Source organism: Carassius auratus, unplaced genomic scaffold, assembly GCF_003368295.1.
Source record: "Carassius auratus strain Wakin unplaced genomic scaffold, ASM336829v1 scaf_tig00215723, whole genome shotgun sequence".
NCBI lineage: Eukaryota > Metazoa > Chordata > Actinopteri > Cypriniformes > Cyprinidae > Carassius > Carassius auratus.
The window spans coordinates 120,067-139,043 of record NW_020528212.1 but is presented as its reverse complement, the minus strand read 5'-3'; the positions used below and the strand labels follow the sequence as shown (position 1 = coordinate 139,043).

The 18,977-nt window shown below is 38.7% G+C and overlaps 1 protein-coding gene across 1 annotated transcript in view; it reads right to left on the bottom strand.

Annotated features, from left to right (window-relative positions):
• Positions 1-319: 319 nt before the first annotated feature.
• LOC113095427 (cdc42-interacting protein 4 homolog) overlaps positions 320-18,977 on the bottom strand; it is a 28,326-nt gene continuing 9,668 nt past the window's right edge. The window contains exons 3-16 of the mRNA XM_026260954.1: positions 18,369-18,484; positions 16,335-16,391; positions 15,043-15,190; positions 13,586-13,648; positions 11,500-11,604; positions 11,198-11,326; positions 10,934-11,080; positions 10,452-10,640; positions 7,109-7,273; positions 3,864-3,973; positions 3,510-3,642; positions 3,337-3,425; positions 1,812-1,936; positions 320-1,729 (exon numbers count right to left, since the gene is read on the bottom strand). Of these exons, the coding sequence (XP_026116739.1) occupies positions 1,578-1,729; positions 1,812-1,936; positions 3,337-3,425; positions 3,510-3,642; positions 3,864-3,973; positions 7,109-7,273; positions 10,452-10,640; positions 10,934-11,080; positions 11,198-11,326; positions 11,500-11,604; positions 13,586-13,648; positions 15,043-15,190; positions 16,335-16,391; positions 18,369-18,484 (1,728 nt within the window). The 3' untranslated portion in view covers positions 320-1,577. The remainder of the gene's footprint in view (positions 1,730-1,811; positions 1,937-3,336; positions 3,426-3,509; positions 3,643-3,863; positions 3,974-7,108; positions 7,274-10,451; positions 10,641-10,933; positions 11,081-11,197; positions 11,327-11,499; positions 11,605-13,585; positions 13,649-15,042; positions 15,191-16,334; positions 16,392-18,368; positions 18,485-18,977) is intronic.

Sequence of the window (18,977 nt, the reverse complement as noted above, 5' to 3'; positions counted from 1 at the left end):
AACATACTACCATTTTATTCCAAAGAGAATTAATTCCTATTAATCAGAGCTGACACTCCAAATATGGCAAGTACATTCAACAGCAACCTCCTCTTACCAGTAGACACTTGTTAGCTATTTAGCTATGAAAAGCAATGGTGGCCTATTGTGATCATCAACATGTAATATATATATATATATATATATATATATATATAGTATATAGTATTCATGTAAAAGTAGTTTAACTGCTGCTAGAAATAAACATTTCTTAAAAAGGTATACAAATGTTGAAACATTGAGGATTGCACCAAAAAAGAAAAGAAAACGACAAGACAGCTTGTCAACTTGGACATTTATCAATAAAGACAATCATTAAAATAGCGTATTCTGAATATGGTACATACACAAAGTTGAAGGCACCTTGACTTAGCCAAACATTAACAGTTCTGCCTTGGACTTGTTCCAAGACAAACAAAACAAATGCTGAACACAGAGGCTCGAACCCTTGCTTTTAAAAATCTATTAACTATACAATCTTTAATCAAGAACAGAAAGCTATTAAGACAATAGTGGTGCTGTGATGCCTAAAATATATTATTTCATATATCTATATATGAAACTCCTAAATTTGCTTTTGTCACCTAAAATAGTTTTTCTTAACTGTGAGTACACGGTGCATTGTGATCTATCTGAAAAAGAAATTTGTGCAGTCAACTCTTATATAAATGTGATAACTTGTTTATTATACAAACACCTATTTATATACTTAATAAATTATATTTTTATTTCAACAAACTATTTATCGTACTAAATATTCTTAGGTTTGAGAAGTGAGGCTTTTTCTGCAGAGTGACACTATGATTGTCATAATTTTGCTGTGTATGTTAACTTGTGTATTTGTGTAACAGTCTTAAAAATATAAAAAAAAAAAAGAAAGAAAAAAAAGAGGAGTTACTTATTACTTGGGAGCTCAGTATTTTCTAAAAACAAAAATGTTAGATCTAATTCACTCTTAGACGTGGTATTCTTGTTACTGCACATTTAAGAAAGCATATGCAACACTTAACTGCTGTAAAACATAATTTTTGCCCACTTGGATCATCAAAGCAAATACTTCAAGTTAAAACGCTGCTGGATTTCTGCCAGCGGAGATAGTTACGCTTTTCACTCCAGACGCAGAATCACATCATCAAGTTGCAGATGGAAGATCTTGCTGAAGGACATGTTGAGTGGATCACGGTCAGACAAAATATCTCAGCTCTGTTGACAGACTGCTATTAAAAGTCACCATCAGAGTCACCACAGGAACCAATGTGTCTGTTGGGCAATAGCTGCATTTACATGGCATCCTGCTGCATTGTTTTTCATGCATAATAAGGAGAAAAATGATTCCAACCTTCTCTACCTCATTTACTCACATAATACACACCCTGAGATACGCATTCATCCTTAGAGGAGGAGTGTATTTGCCAAATGTGCAGTGATTCCCCCTTAAATTATCCCTCTAAGAGGTGCAGCAAGTCATGGTGAGACACAAGTGGTAATAGTGTTTGGTATAGTGCATCTCTGCTGCAGCGAGTGGAAAGGGAATGAGGTCAATTATTAAGAGTGATGGTAGCATAAGAAGTTGGGATATAGCCCTCATCCCCGTTGTTCCGGCGCACTCGCGTCCATCCGTCTCCCTTATCCTCTTCCACTACAGACAGCACCTCCCCTTCCTGCATGGAGATGGTTCCCTCACTGGAGCCTGTGGACAGATGGAGGAGTATCAGGGGAAAAGAGGTGGGTATGATCTTCGCAAACGCTCAGGCAAAACTGTATAATCATACCTGGGAAATTGTAGAGTGCTGTGCATTGACCAATAGGTGCAGCCAGTTCCTCTTCCTCAAAGTCGTCATCAAATTCAGTGTAGATGACCTGGGAAGATTCGGTGTCATCTGAGATAGCTTCAGGACTGAAAAGAGCACAGGAAAATTCTGATCATGTAAACAGAATTCAAACGGCATAACCGGATTCAAGCAATACAATGCCTAGAAACCTGAACGTGACAGCTGGCATGTGATTTGAACTCTATATTTATTTCTTTGCATAACCACATTACCAAGTAATTGTATAAAAATGGAAGGGGTCAAACGATGAAGAATAAAATCTTCACACATCTAACACTTTAGACTGTAAATGTAACAAATATAATGTGATTTTTTTTATAAACCCATTTCACTATACCTAATTTGTATTTTCTGTACCCCCGCTGTATCATCATAGAATTTGCTGGTATTTGTGAATAAACTTAAACTAAAAAAAAAAAAAAAAAAAAAAAAAAAGTGAATGCCACCTCATGGTGCAATCCCAATAAGGCAAAAAACCACCCTCACAGACCTTTTCCTAGACTGTTCCCGGCTGGTGGAACGACGTGCCCATCTCAACTAAAGGAGGCGAGTCTTAAGCCATTTTCATCAATTAATCATTATCAATTACTACTAACACTTACCTATTCTTATTAGATTATTTTTTTTTTTTTGCCATTTTTGCCTTCATTTTGGTAGTACAGATCAGAACTGACAAAGAGAAGTGGGAGAGATATGGGGGGCAGGATCGGGAAATGTCCTTGAGTCTGGATTTAAACTTGGTTCGCCCATAGCACAAGGGCCCTGTATGTATCGGCGATGACTCGACTTAAAAATGGTGTTAGACTAACTGAGACTTGCCAAAGCACTTATAAGAAGTATAATGCTTCCCTCGTTTGTCTGCTTGCTTCTATTGTTCTCCTCATTTGTAAGTCGCTTTGGATAAAATTGTCTGCTAAATGGTTAAATGTAAATGGATACAAGGTCTTATGCAAATTGCCCCAAAGTCAAATTGTGAATTTTTAAAATGAATTCTAGGACTGTAGGATAGTGACAGATTCATGTTCAATAACATGGAAATAAAACAAGAAACATACTGACTTCAAAATCTTTTCAAGTTTGTCTGCTCCACTTATGTAATGTTTGATTATTTAGATGATATTTTTAGATTTTATTTAAAATCAGAGCATAAAAACGAGAGTCTCATGACCTGCATTTTGCAATTCCCTGCAGTCTTGTGTGCTGTTCTCAAATACACAAATGAAAACGAGTTGATTAAATTATAATATAGAATTACAAGTAGTGAATAAAATGGTTGTCTATGGTATTTCCTCAAGAGTGTAGTAGGAAAACAACATGCAAGTCTTAGTTTATTGCAAACATGCTGATAACTTGTATATAAGAAACAACCCAATAGCTCAGAAGCATATAAACCTCTTATTCAGAATAAGCTTAATCAGAATACACACCATAATCAGAAAATCATGTTCATTGAAATCAAACTGACCTGCTGGGGTTAGGAGCACCGTTATTGTTCAGAGAGTGTGTCGAGTATCGTATCGAGTCTCCTCGGCCCCCTGCTTCTGCGAGCCAGGACTACCAAACAAACCAAGACACCAGTGTGTTAAGAAAAGTCTTTATGAACTGTATAAAGATTTACAGGGAGTGTTAAACGGAAACCTCATATTTGTTGAGTTCTCCTCTCAGTCTCTCCATGTTTTGTGCCGTCTGAGTGATCTGAGGTGCCAAACTGGCAGGATCCCCCATCTGAGGGTTCTTTTCATAGACATCTTTCATTTTATCCAGAGCCTCACTGCACAGACACATAAATAGATTTATTTAAGATCTTGATCGTAGCAGACAAAGACAAAGAACAAACAGATACAGTTACTAGCGGCTCTCAACACCACTGATTCCTCCGAGACCGGAAGAGCTTAGTAAACAAAACCCAGACCTCGGCAACCCTGTGGATTCAGCTGTGGCCGGTTGTCATGGTGATAGTTGTCGGAGAGACGGCACGGCAAGGCGACTCACCTCTGATCCGTCTCCTTCTGCAGCTCCTTGCTGATGTCATCGATCTTCTGCTGCAAGCGTTTCCTGCGCTGCTCAGGAGGAAGATGGGTGAAGCCCTCGGTGTCCACAGGCTGAGGAGATGGGCAGGGAGAGAGTGTCACTCACAGAGATGCACACAAACAAAGAAACAGCCACCCCTCCAACACCACAGTGTACCCTCCAAGCAGTGACAGACGTGAACAAGAGAGCCCACAGTGAGACTTCAGGTTTACGAAAGGAAAAGCTGTAGTGTAACAATTCACCACCAGGGTAACTACACCGCCTGATATAACTGTTGCACTTAAACACAACAGGATGAGTGCTTTAACAAGTTTTGCAATACATTTTTCATGTGTGACAGGTAAGTCAAGGAGGAATGCTTAAATATGTGATAAATAAACCGTTTACTCAAAGGAATGATCTGGGTTAAATAAAATTGCACTTTTAGAAGACCTTTTATAAAGAAGCAATGTGAAGCTAATATGGAATATTCAACAAAATGTCACCTATTTGCTTAAGTAAAAAAAAAACATCAGATTAGGACTACTGTTCTAGGTTGTATGAAGATCTGGTCATGCTACATTATTGTAATGGACACTTCGCAGGGAGTTTGACTGACAGGCAATCGAACCGATCATAATGCCGAACCTGCCATTTTTGTCGGACAGGAGATTAGATTAACGTCTGTGGACTTGAACTTGAAACATTGTGTGTATTGAGATCTTTCTACGGCTGATGTTCATTCTGATGTTCATTCATGTTTATTTTATGCTATAACTATTAAGTGTAAAAAGATGATCAGTTCACGTGCCACTTGAACCGAGGCAATACAGTGATCTGTCACGACATATTAAAGAGCCACAAAATGGTATTTATTGTTTGAATTTCTTAAAAACATTTTTTTTAAAGACACATTTTAAAAGCAGAGACCTTGTTTCATACCAGAAGTAACCTGCCCAGTCTTGTCTGTCAGTACGTGGTCAGTTTTCTGTTTGCTCCACAATGTATTTTTTCACTGTGTGAGAGTGGGTCTTTGTGAAGGGTCAACTGATGTCTACAGAGTTTGCTCCATTTATAGTGTGTGACTTGAGTTATGTATCAATGCATAGAAAAGTAGAATTTAGTTTTGTTGCAAGGGCTTGGCATATGTGTACAACCGAATTCAGTCTTTTTAAGTATACTTCCATTTGCTAGCATACCTTAAAACTGGTGATCAACACCAGCACAACAGAAAGTTTGGGTCTAAAACCCAGTTTCTATCAGCGTAGTACTCGCGCAGCCAGATCTGTGCGGATTAACTTTTCTGTGCTTGGTAGTTTGGTCACAAAGTGGCAACATCATTGGCAGCCCGTTGTTTCACATGGTTGAAACAAAAACAGACAAGACGTTGAGAGATCCTTGTGGTGTGAGGGCTTAAAAGAGACATAAAACTAGTTAAAAAAAAAATACAAAGACTGACGACAAATAGTGCAGACACTAGACTGGGATTAAACTAGCGTCAAGTGCTTTTTTGAGCATGCGTTTGCTTCAAAACTGAAGTATACTTCGGACATTAATGTGTTTACTTGCTTTAGATTTTGAGGTTGGATATAACTTTGAACAGGCAGGTTCACTAGCCTAATGCTAATACTTGATAACAATGTTAAAATAATGGCTATACTACAAAAAAAATTACATTTCATATTTAAGCATTTATTCACATAGTGCTGTAGACTTGCCATTTAGACATCTACCGTAAGTGTATTACGGTTTTGTTTGTTTGTTTTTTGAGGCAAATGAGGTAAATAGAGTTAAAGGTCCATTTAACCTGGAATATTCCTTTGAAGAACCCTTGATTTAAACCACATGCAAAAATGTATCTATGCAAAAGATAAACATATCCAATACTGAACACCATAACAGCCAGAATCAGTGCAAAGATTCTTTGCTTTGCAGTGTCTCACCCTGGAATTGCTTGTCACTGTTTAAAAGACATGATGGATAGTGTACTGTAAATTAACCCAGAGGCTGCAGTGCCTTTCATTAAAAATGGCCACCTCTACAATAGCGAATTATAGAAAATCTGTAATTTTCAGTGAAGATGTGGAGGTGGTCATATTATGTGAAATCCTCACAGGCCGAAAATGATCTGATAAAAACAGAGGAACTGAAATAAACAAGTACACGGCATGTACGGCCCACACCACTTTAAAATGATTACCGTGAGCTTCTCTGGAGTAAACTGAGGAAGAGAGATATAAACAGACAGTGTTTTATAAGCTGCCATCACACTAGCCGAATTTCGAAGTTTCTCTCATGCAGGTCACTTCACTTTTGTGCAGTATCACATCTCACAAAAGCAGCTCTAACCACACACACAGTAACAAACACTAGTTTCAGAGTTTCAGATTTCTGGGTGACTTGCTTCTTTAATTCAACTGATCCTGAAGTATCAATGCAATATCATAGGCAAAAGAATCATGATGCATTATTGTATTGGCACAGCCCTATAGTAAGTCTGCAGGATCCATGTGTCAGTGAACATTTAGCGGATTCACCAATCTGATTCACTGACTTGCAATTTGTCCTCCTGCAATCACATCCAAACAGCACAGATGTTGACTGTCGACTGTGATTGTGTAAACATGCATTTTTCTGTGGTTTGCCCTAAACTTATGACTAATAATATAAGAATGCAGAAGCAGAACAGTCTATTTTTATTCAAAGTAAGTCATGTTTTCACAGAAGCTGACAAGCCCTGCCAGTATATACGAGTATACTACAAGCCCCAGAGGGACAAACACACATCACGCTGACTTAAAGGAGAAAGTTACTGCATGCACTACATTCTAATTCACTCTGACAACTCGTTACATTGCATGGTGCTCCTGGTCTTATTTCAAGAAGCTTTATGTTGATTGCTACCAATATAGGACAATTAAATGCATGGGAATGAGAGAGAAATGTCAGAAGCAGTCGTTTAGTCGGTCACCGAGCTACATTTCTCAAACGGCGAGCATGAAAGAATCACTGACAAAAGAGGGTGAGATTTCAGCAACAGGTGAGTTAACTAGTTGTGACGTCAGCCTTAAATGTGTGGCAGGAATATGTGAAGTTCTGGTGCTGTTGTGACTAAAGATTAGTAGTGAAAGAGCTGTGATTTCTACTTCATTGTGACCACTACTCAGACCCAGATCAGTGCTGCTGACCACCTTAAAGAGACAGTTTGCTTCATCCCTCACACTCACCGTTTTCTTGAGGGTCCGGAAGGAAGAGATTCGGGGTTTAACTGTCTTATTGATTTCCTTCAAACAGTACGACAGGGGATCCCGGCCAAACTTGGGGGAGGGGGGTCCGTTAGCGGGCGAGGGGTTGGGGGGTGTGGATAAAGGACTGGGTGAAGTTGAGGGCAGCTGGGACAGACATCAGACACAAACCAAGAGGGACACAGGGACAGAACAGCAGGAGAGGGATTGTTGGAAGGATAGGGAAGGGTAAAAACAAACAAAAAACACAAATGACAAGGGAAAAGAAAGAGACACCATCAAACACCTCAAAGCAACATCAAAACAGCAACGAGGACAACACTACAGCAACCTCAGCAAGAGCCAAGGGAAGCAAGACAAAGAATAACCAAACCCAAATCCACAAGCCCCGACAACCAGATGAAGAAGCAAACAATGGCTCCATCAGAAAACAATCATTGGCCTTGTTCAATGGATCATGTGGCTTTCAAGTGATGTTGGAATGATTGTGAAGATGAGATGAATGCGCATGAATGGCACCACAAAACTTTTCAAGTTAAGGTCATGCCAATTACACTACCATGGTGAAGCTAATTGTTATTTGTCATAACTAAGTTTATATAAACTGATAATGTATATCAGTAATAAAGCTTTCCAAAATAAACTGAGGTGCCAGGATTCTGTGGTGGACTACCCAATGTTATCCAAACTACACAAATAAATTCCCAACAGTCTCATGGCAGCACAAATTAGCCATATGTGAATCCACTGATCTTCACTTCATTGCGCTAGTTCTACAAAGTGTCCGGTGTTTGTCAGAAAGAAAAAAAAATTACAGAGAAATTACACCAAAATATCTACTTAATTTCAACCAAAATCACTTGAATGCACATTATATTGAATTAACTATAGCCAAACTTATGAGAATCTCCCAGGAGAATTGGTGCTGTTCACGGAGTAAGAATCAACAAATGTAAAGAATCTCCAAATCAGAGCTGCCATTACGTATTATTCCCCATCCCATTATGGATCTAACAAGTGGAGCCACTTTTTGCCAAATCAACATTCAGAGGCTTCTGTTGGACTACATAGCAACAACAATGCCTGAACTTGAAAGGAGTCCTAATATTACAGTGAATTCGCTATGTATTACTAGCTCTGTTGCAGAACCAAGCGAGCTGTCTACAGGCGAAACCTTACAGATGAATCTACAGGTCACAGTTCATTTCAAAAGAAGGCTAAACTACTAGTTATTCTAAAAAGCACAAAAAGTATTTAAATAATACAAGTAACTAATGCTCAAAGCTTCATATAAGGAATCTGTCATTAGCTGGTTGCTTAGCTAAAAACTTCCTATCCTAACACTAAACTTATACTGGATGAAATCATGCATTAATTAGATGGAATTATCTATTTTTAAATATACATAAATAAACGTTTCATTCTGGGATTATTGTTGTAGAATAAATGTGATTCTGCTTTCAATCATGACCAAAATTACACGTCTTACATGGCAGCATAATATTGTTCCCTTACTTTTTAGGATAATTTTTACATTGGGTGTGCCTATGACACTGTAGGTGAAACAGAGTAAATAAGTTTCATCCTGATTCAAGAAAGAAAAAAAAAAAGCTTTAAATCTAAAATTGTTCCGAACAATCCACCACAAATTTTGGGGTAAACAAATGAAAGCTTGGCACTAAAAATAAGTATTTCCCCATAAATTGGTTTTAGCTTCTCAACATCGTGACTGTCTCGGCCGGAAAGGAAACATGCACAGTGAGCAAAAAGTGAAGCAACAAGGAATAAAGGAAGATGTTTGATCTTAACTACTAAGGGTAGAGGAAGAAAGAAGCAGATTTGCAGTGCAACTTTGGTAGGCACAACAAAAACTCTGTAATAACTAACACGCAAGACAAAAAAATGTGAAAAGGGCCTTTTTAATGTGTTGAAGAAGCAGGAAACTAGATTTTTGGAGAAGCAGGAAATTGTTAATAATATAATATTCCTAGAAAACTTCAGACTTACATAGGCCTCTGGGACAAATCCTACGCAGGGCTCTGAATCATCACATGACTGAAGAGAATGTTTTAGTAATGCTTTGCCTCCTACCCTCATTTTAAGAGGATTTATCACCTTAACAACTTAACCAGATGCAACCGAGCATCTATCCTGATGGCACACAGTGCACAAAAGTGTCATTGTGATGGGACTGAAGGATATATTATATAGCATATAATAGCAGTAGTGTGTGTGTTAAGGCCCATGGCAGAGAGAGAAGTGTCCCAAAGAAAAGCACAGACGCAGCAGAATGAGCACGGAGTCACATGCTGAGCTAAACAACAGAGCTGGAGGCTTTTCCATCAGCCCCTCACAGCCAAATAGCCATGCAAACTGTGCATACAGGAAAACCATAAGGATCTGTTTTGGGTACGTAAGAGAGATTGAGAGTAAGGGGTGAGAAAGGGTCAAGGCGTATTGAACCATCATGCATCGTTCAACTGTGGCAGGGAGACAAATGGCGCAGGAAACCATAGCTTTGGATCTAATACCTTTTCTAGTCAAACCTCTCAAAGACCGATCGATTTCTTATCCTCAAATCGTCTCAAAACCTTTTAGACTGTGACTCTTTTCTCTCATCTTACAGTCAATAAGTGTCCAATCCAGCACCTTGAAAGGCCACTTTCCTCTAGACATTAGCTTTAGTAAACTTGAACCAATTATTCAAGCTTGCTAGAGTCTTCCAGAAAAGTGTGTTGGAGCTTAAACTTGGGATGGTGGTCCTACAGGAGCAGGATTGGACACCACTCCAAGGATATGTACTGTAGAACCCTGCTGGAAAAATCACATAAAAATATACTCTATGGATCGGATGGCTGGGTTTAAAATGGGTTCTAGCTGATAAAATAATGGGCATGGCTCATTTAGATCATGGGTGTCCAATCCTGCTCCTGGGGGCCACCTTCCGGCACAGTTTAGCTCCAACCCCAATTAAACACACTAGATCCAGCTAATCAAGCTCTTTAACATGCTTGTCTGCCAGTATCTAATGTTACTGGAGATAAAACTCTGAAGAATGGAGCCCTTCAGGAGCAGAATTGGACAGACCTGGTGTAGATGGTGGAGCATGTGGACTACCAGGAGTTGGGACTAAAGTCTACCTGGTTCAAGCTGGTAGATCAGCATGGACAAGCTGATGGGATCTGGTTGAGTCGAGCAAATTCAAAAGCTTTGGCAACCTTTGGCAGGGCTTTTCCAGCAGGGTAAAAGACAACTTTCCATCTCCACACAAATCAAATCAATTTCATCAGAAGGAGCTCTACCTTCAGAGAGCAGTGAAGCCTACCTTGCTCTTCTTATTGAACAACCGGAATGTTTTATTCTTGTTCTTGCTGAGCAACTCTAGAGGACCTTTAGGAGTGCTCAGGCTGCTGTCCGAGGAGGCCCGATTGATGCCCTGACTGTAATCCTCAAACTCCACATCTCCTGGTCTCTCAAAGCCAGACTTGTGTTGCTCTATAAGACCTAAAGAGTCCTGAAACAACACAGAAAAGTGTTAGCAAATCAATGTCTTAGCTTGCAAAGGGTTTATGCTTAATGGAAGGTTGTCCGATCCTTCCCCCAAAGAGCCAATGTCCGGTCAAGATTAGCTCCAACCTGCCTGATCACATTTACCTGGAAATTAATGATCTGGTTCAGATTTGTTCAATCAGGATTGAAGCCGAATTCTGTAGGGTAGTGGCCTTCCCAAAGCAGGATTGGACACCCGTGGTTTATTGAGAGCAGGAAACAAAAGTGATTTTCTTAAAAACACAACAGAGAACTCACATTCCTCTCGTTGACATTCGTGCCAGCTCTGGATATGCCCTCCAGACACTTCCCGATGATGGGCATGACGTGACGCTCAGTGTCTGCAAATAGGATGTAACCTTGCGCCAACATTTTGATACGCCGTTCATCCATGTCCTGCAGCCTCTACAGCGAACAAACATGCATACAGAGATCAGTATGCACTCTGAAAGGAGCATTCCTACAGTAAGCTGAGAGGATCAAATGTGCCTCAACCTGTTAAAACTGAGGCATGTGTCTTACATTGAAAATAAGAGGCATCTCCGTGAAGTAGAACTGATTCTGTTCTTTGTTGTACTTCTGAAGTTGTAAAGCGTAGTCGTTTTTACACTCCTCTGCTATGTGCGTTCGCATATGCGCCTGCTGTTTGGCCTACATTCACATGCAGAAGTAAAGATAAAGTTTAATCAGACACGCATACATAAAGAGGAAGAAGGAAACAACAATAATGCATTTGGATATGATGGAAATGAGATGGTGGGATGGGAGATGTGCATGCAAGGGAGTGGCAAGACCTGTAAAACCTTTTGGCGCAACATAAATACCTTTTCCACATCGGCTTTGGTGGCATTGAGGTCCTGATCGGTTTTCTCTGCATGTTGAGCCGCCTTCTCTGCTTCTCTCCACTCCCTCTCAAATCGCTTCTTACTCTACCATGAAAATAACATCCAGAACATGAATAAAAGCGTTTTCATACACAATGCTCTTATTTGCAGCCATTACAGGGGTATTGTCAACCAAAATTAAGATTGTGTCTGCATTTTCCTTGCATGTTTTTCCAAATCTATATCACTTTCTATCTTCCACAGGCATATCAATGCTGGCTATGTGAAATACAGCAAAGGCTTTTGGTGCCACTGAATTCAAGCTCGCTTAAAGTGCTCTATGTGCCATTCAACATACAGAACATTCCTGTAAGGCTTCAGATAATATCATATTTCTATTTCTTAATTAATATGATCAATTGGAAATGCATTATGTTTAAAGGGGGGGTGAAATGCTATTTCATGCATACTGAGTTTTTTACACTGTTAAAGAGTTGGATTCCCATGCTAAACATGGACAAAGTTTCAAAAATTAAGTTGTACGTTTGAAGGAGTATTTTTGTTCCAAAATTTGTTCTTCCGGTTTGTCACAAGTTTCGGAAAGTTTTTTCGAGTATGGGTCTGTGTGACGTTAGATGGAGCGGAATTTCCTTATATGGGTCCTGATGCACGTCTGCCGGAAGAGCGCGCTCCCGTATAGCAGAGCACTGAGAGCACAACAGACTTCACTGATCAGAGCGAGAGCGTCGCGAAATGTCACAAAAGGAGTGTGTTTTTGGTTGCCAGGGCAAGACAACCCTGCACAGATTACCAAAAGAGAAACAGCATTAAGGGACCAGTGGATGGAGTTTATTTTTACAGAGCATCAATGGAGTTGTGCAAGTGTTTTTGTTTGTTCCCTGCATTTCGAAGATGCTTGTTTTACAAACAAGGCCCAGTTTGACGACGGATTTGCACATCGTTTATTTCTTAAGGATAATGCAGTCCCAACGAAAAAGGGTCACGATCGTGTGTTGGAACCGCAGGCAGTGAGTAAAACTGCTTAAAATATCTCTGCCTCCTTGTTAGTGCATCCGCCTCCCATGCGCAGACCCGGGTTCGAGCCCCGCTCGGAGCGAGTCGTTGCTGCTGCTGCTCTCGTTCGGTTTCAGCCTTCACAGCTGTCACAGCTTCCAAACGCTCTCAACGCAAAAGCCTACTGGCGCTCGTGATTCTTTAGCTCCGCCCACACGTCACGCCTCTAGACGCTCGTGTTTTTCAGGGAAAAATCGGTACAGACTACCTTTCTCTTATGAATATAATAAAACTAAAGACTTTTTGGAGTTATGAAGGATGCAGTACTACTCTATAGGTACTCAAGATTAACAGGATATTGAGTGAAAACGAGCATTTCACCCCCCCTTTAAAGGGATAGTTCACCCAAACATTCTGTCATCGATTACACACCATCATGTCATTCCACACCCCTAAAACCTTTGTCTATTTTCTGTCAACAAATTAAGATATTAAGGACATTGTTAAAATAGTCCATGTGACATTAGTGATTCAACCATAATCTCATGAAGCTATGAAAATACTTTCTGTGGGCGAAGAAAATTAAAGTATTACTTTTATTCAACAATTTCTCAAAATGAGGGTGAGAAATTAATGAGATGGATGAACTATCCCTTTAAAGGTGTCTAAAATATCTGCTCATTGCTAACTGGAAAATATCAGCTGCTTCAAGAGTACTTGAATGTGTGTGTGTGTGTGTGTGTGTGTGTGTGTGTGTGTGTGTGTGTGTGTGTGTTTACGCTCCTGACCATCACCTGACCAAACACAATGGCCACAGAAACGATCGGTAAACAATCACTATCAATCCCCCGATACAACCCCACACTGAGCAGAAACAATAGAGACAAAAGAGCACTCTCCCCACAGTCAGCGTTTACGCCACAAAGAGACTTGCAAAGAGCAAGCCTTTGACAGGGATGTAAACTCATCAAGCGCAGTCTGATCTGGTGGTTCAACGACACGTTTAAAGATACTGTAAGAAACACCACCACAACAGAGTCTCCATCACAACCTGTCACAGAGAGAAACTTACGTTGTCAAGCTGCTTGAAGGTGCCCTCCAGAGACTGTTGTGCTTTCTTGGCTTCTAACAGATGCTGCACATTATAGAGAAAGAGAGAGTGGAACCATGGTCAGTGTGCTTTGGGCTTTCATACATAAAATAAACACATCCAGATTTTTACATTTTCTGAAGAAAAATATGAGTGCTGCTTGCCTCCACATGAAGTCCAAGTTTAAAGTTTGCACAAAATGTAAATTAACTTTTATATATTTATGAATCTGTTCTAAATGCACGTTACATTTTCTGTGTGGGTCTTTGTAACTTTTAATATAGGCCTGGGTGATAAAACGGTCTCTGTATTTATCGATGGTACACTTTCATTGATATATATATATATATATATATGAGAGAGAGAGAGAGAGAGAGAGAGAGAGAGAGAGAGAGAGAGAGAGAGAGAGAGAGAGAGAGAGAGCACAATATAGGTCAAACCAAAAGATTCCCGAAGACTTATTTAATCTGTAAATAAAACAATATGGAGGAGATATGTTTACATTTTATTTTGTGTGACACAATAAAAAAAATTAACATTACTTGTTGTTTGTATTAATAAATTGGCTAAAATAAAAATACAGTGGTTAAAATATTTTTCTATTGCTCTAGGTTTTTTTTGTTTTTTTTTTTAAGTTATAAAAAAGTAAATCATTATCAGGTTTTCCAGGGTCTTGCCATTCGGTTGCTAAGATGTTTTGGATTTTCATTATTACTATGAAGCTCCTTAGGTGCTGTGAAAGGACATTATTAGGCGTTTGCTGCTAATCTGAGTGATTTATTATACTGTCATGCGGTTGCCAAGTCATATACAAGCAGTTGCTAGGTTGTTTGTTTATTGGCCCACCTAAATTTTATTTATATTCTTAGCTCTAGATACTCAGGTCCCTCCTTCTATGTACATCTATGTTATTTTTTTCCACCCATTTAATTATCTGTCAGGCAAAAATATGGTCACTTACAAAACATTACAATTGCACACTTCTTTCAAACCAAGTGTATAAGTCGAATGTATTATTCATGTCTGCAGCAGAGCCAGTATAATACTCTTAAAGTTAGTCATTTGTTAAATCCCTAACTTTTAGTATGAGAAATGCTAATGGTGATGTTTGCCTTATGAAGCACTAACAATAAAACAGTATCCCATAAAATCAAAGTGACAAACAAGAGGAGACAGCTGAGGTTATATGCCGAGCCTCGACTGTTCTTTATGAAGATCACCAAAGCATTCCTCCGACAGCGTGGCACAAATCAAAATGAGGCTTCCGCCCCCAAAAGACTCGAATGTTTCTTCTCAAACAAGCTGTGTGACGTGTTCTCCACCACCTCTCCTTCATACCCACAATCCCCCTCTCTGCGTCCTTCCCGGCCCTCTGTCCCACAGCATGTTTTATTTTAAGCCTGGCCCAGTTTCTCCGTCTGCCTCTCTCATTCTCTCACCGTCTTGCGCTCCTGTTTGAGCTCCTGCAGGTACTTTGTGAGCTCGATGCAGATATTGATCATCATGTTCTCAGCGATCAGCTCCCTCTGGCCCGCATAGTCGTTCATCTCATTCAGGATGTCCAGAAAGGCCTGGTGATTGGAGAACCTAAAGAAAAGCAACACAAGTGAGACAAAATGTGTATGGGTAGTAAACGTGACCTTTTCAGTCATTTGGGGTTAATGCCATTTTAAAAATCACTTAACTTATGAATCATTCTTTTCAGAGCAATTTGGGAACTGGTTTGACAAAAAAACACTCCCCAAATTTTTTTTTATTACACATACATTATTACACATACATATACATATACTTTCATGCTTATCAAGGCTGTATTTATTTGATCAAATTTACAGAAAAAAACAAAAACAAAAAACAGTAATATTTTGAAAAATTATTGCAATTTCTAATATTGGTTCCATATTTTAATATACTTTCAAATATAATTTATTTATGGGATGCAGCACAGAATTTCATCAGTCAACTCATTACTTCAGTGTCACATGACCTTTCAGAAATCATTCTAATATGCTGATATATTATCAGTTTTGAAACTGCTGGGCTGCTTAATATCTTTTTGGAACCTGTGATAGGTTTTTTTCTTTGATTATCTGATGAATAAAAAGTTTCATTGAATTCAATTTTATTCAAAATATTTATATTTCCTAATAATATAAGTCATTACTTTCACTTTCTATTCATTTAACACATCCTTGCTGAATAAGCACTAAATATAATATCATATAATATAATGTGTATACATTCATACATATTTACACACACATTGATTTTTAAAACAAGAAAACAATAACTAATAATATCAAAATCTGCTTTCCCAATCCAATCAGACCCTGATGAATAAAAGCTATTTTCAGTTTGACTTTGAAATGCACCAATGGTTCAACGTGTTGCCACTGTAGGTTCTTCACCTGTGGTACCTGATTTCCATGAGTGACTTCATTAGTTTTGCTCTGAGGGAGCATACGTGAAGTCACTGACAGGTGTATGCGTTTGTTTGTTGAGCTCATGTGCTTTTGTTTGGAGACAGCGACAGCCCCACAGCTACTGCTGCTCAGGCACCGCAGCAACATCAGACATAGCTCAGCGTCCCACTGTGATCTGATTATGGTGACTGGGGATCTGTCAGCTTTCTTCTCTGATATCACATTGTTAAGGTTGGATAGTTCACTTGTCATCACAATTGTGAGGAAAAATAAGTCAATCATACAGCTTTGGAAGCGTGCAAAATTACCTGCATTCCTGCTCTTCTTTGCTGCCTCGTTTAGGGCTGTATTTCTTGGTTAGATTCCTAGCAACCAGAAAAAAATAATAAGATCAACTACATCATAATAATGTCATTTGCAAGTACTCAGGTTTCAAATAGCAAAAGGTTGCATAACATTCCACGCTGGAGACTGAAAACTGCAGAAGTCCTGCTGGAGCAGGTGGCTATGTAGCATTTGCATGAGACATTGTGAGCACAGCATTTGGTCTTTCAAAAACACAGACGTCAGGGTATTTTGTGTATCACTGGGAAATTTTCTTACATTTTTCTTCTCATAAGACTAATCAGGTGCAAAGGGAGTTTCCAGTGAGAATTAACACTAAATATGAAAACATTGTGTGATATGGCACGATCTTATACATATCTTATACATTTATTTTGCAGTCATCCTGGAGCAAGATTTCGGAGCAGTGAAAGTTGACTGTGGACAAGCACATCACTGTAGAAATACTGCAGGAATATAAGAGTCAATGACTTTTTGTCTGGCCCTATTCAATGCATTTAAAAATACATTACAAATGGTATTCCTACATACAATAACTTACAAACAACTAGGGCTGGGCGATAAAATGATAACAATAATTATCACAATAAAATTTTTGTGTTTGTCATGTTCTAACCATAAAGATTCATTTAAACCCACAATTAACAGGCTGGTTTCTACAACTTTCACTTAGGAGAAAAAATCTTCCTTTAAACTTATAAAGAAAGAAACATCTGAAGTTTACTGTGATATTTATCGATATCAACTGATATGCAAAAACTGATCATTATCTTTTTTTGGCCAGATCACCAAGCCCTAAATTTTGGTGTCCTGATGTCATAATGAAGAAAAAAATACATAGAAATCAAGTAGTTTGGAATAATCTTTTGATTACTGATTATGGTTTCCTAGTTTCCTTTCTTATTTATTTACTCAAATATTAAAAAAATACAGTTTTTTCCAAGGTGTAAGGACATATATTATAATTTTATCTGAACTGTTATATATACCACATGAAGTGATAGTTCTCCAGCCAGAAAGGAAATCATTGACCCAGATGTCATCATTTACTCACCTCGGTTTCATTTCAAACCAGTATGACGGACTTTTCTGTTCCACAGAAAAAAACGAGATATTTTGAAGAATATGGATGGCCAAAAAGTTTTGGTTCCTTTTGACAAAAGATTTTTTTTTTTTGTGAATACAGTGGAAGTAAATGGGAACCAAAACTGTCTGGTCACCAACATTCTTCAAAATATTATCATACATGAAATTTAACATTTTTTTGGTTTGCTTTCCTGTTAAATGTCAACTTTTATTGAAAAAGGTAAAATACTGTTATTCCGAAACCAAGCCAACATAAATTCAAATTGTAAATCATGAATACTGTCATTGACTCAGAAACGAAGCGTTTGACAAAATGCAAAACGTCCTGCCATTTGTCACAGTCATTCAAGACTAAAGCTCACTTACATGAAATACCGTGGGGTTTCAATTTTGATAAACCAATCACAATGGTGTAATCGAAAGAACTTGACTAAACAAAAGTAATGAACGTGTTAAAAAAAGGAAGGCCATCATACTGAAAACCAGATTGCATTTCTTTCCTTCATCTGCACGACAAGTAGAGGCAGATGCCAATGCTAAGCTGCTTTCCACACTTTCACTCCATCCATCCACATCCCCTCAGTCATATGCTCGTCTGCTCCCACTTCCTCTCTTCTCTCACAACAGGAGGGAGGGAGGAAAAAGAGAGGTAGCGGGTGGATAGTCTGGCACAGATCAAGCGAGCGTCAAGGCCTAGTCATGAATTAGAAGGGGTGCAGGCGCGGATATGCTTATCCTCTGGGCCGAGGCCAACGTTACAGCTCAGAGGTGCCAAACGAGTTCAGTTCTGCCCCAAATAAGTCATAAGACATGGATATTTCACAATCAGACCAGCATACATACACATGTACACGCTAACACACAGCTACATCCAGAGCAGACAGCATATCCCACATATTCAAATGTCTTACCTCAGCTGCTTGGCGTAATTCTGTTCGATTTCTGTTCGCTCCTTTACAAACTTCACGTATTTGTCCACCAGGTCCAGCCCAGATTGTGTGTGTTTATCAATGATGTCACACTGGTCCTGCAATACAAAATCAAGTAAATCAAGCCCTCAAATAAACATGTCAAAAATCTAACTTCTTTTCATTTTTTAGACGGATCCAGAACCATTTGACTGTGGTGATCCGACTTCACTCTTCATTCTTGTATAGGTAGCTGTTGCTCCGTTCAAAATAGTTAGAATTTATGAAATGTGACCCTGGACCACAAAACCAAGTCATAGCCATAGGAGTCTTTTTTTATTATTATTGATCATCTGAAGGCTGAATCAATAAGCTTTCTATTGATGTATGGTTTGTTAGAACATGACAATATTTGGCCGAGATACAAACTATTTGAAAATCTGGAATCTGAAGGTGCAAAATAAATATTAATATTGAGAAAATCCCCTTTAAAAGTTGTCCAAATCAAGTTCTTAGCAATTCATATTACTAATCAAAAATTAGGTTTTGATATATTTATAGTAGGAAATTAACAAATTATCTTTATGGGATAATATAGTTGTTTAATATCCT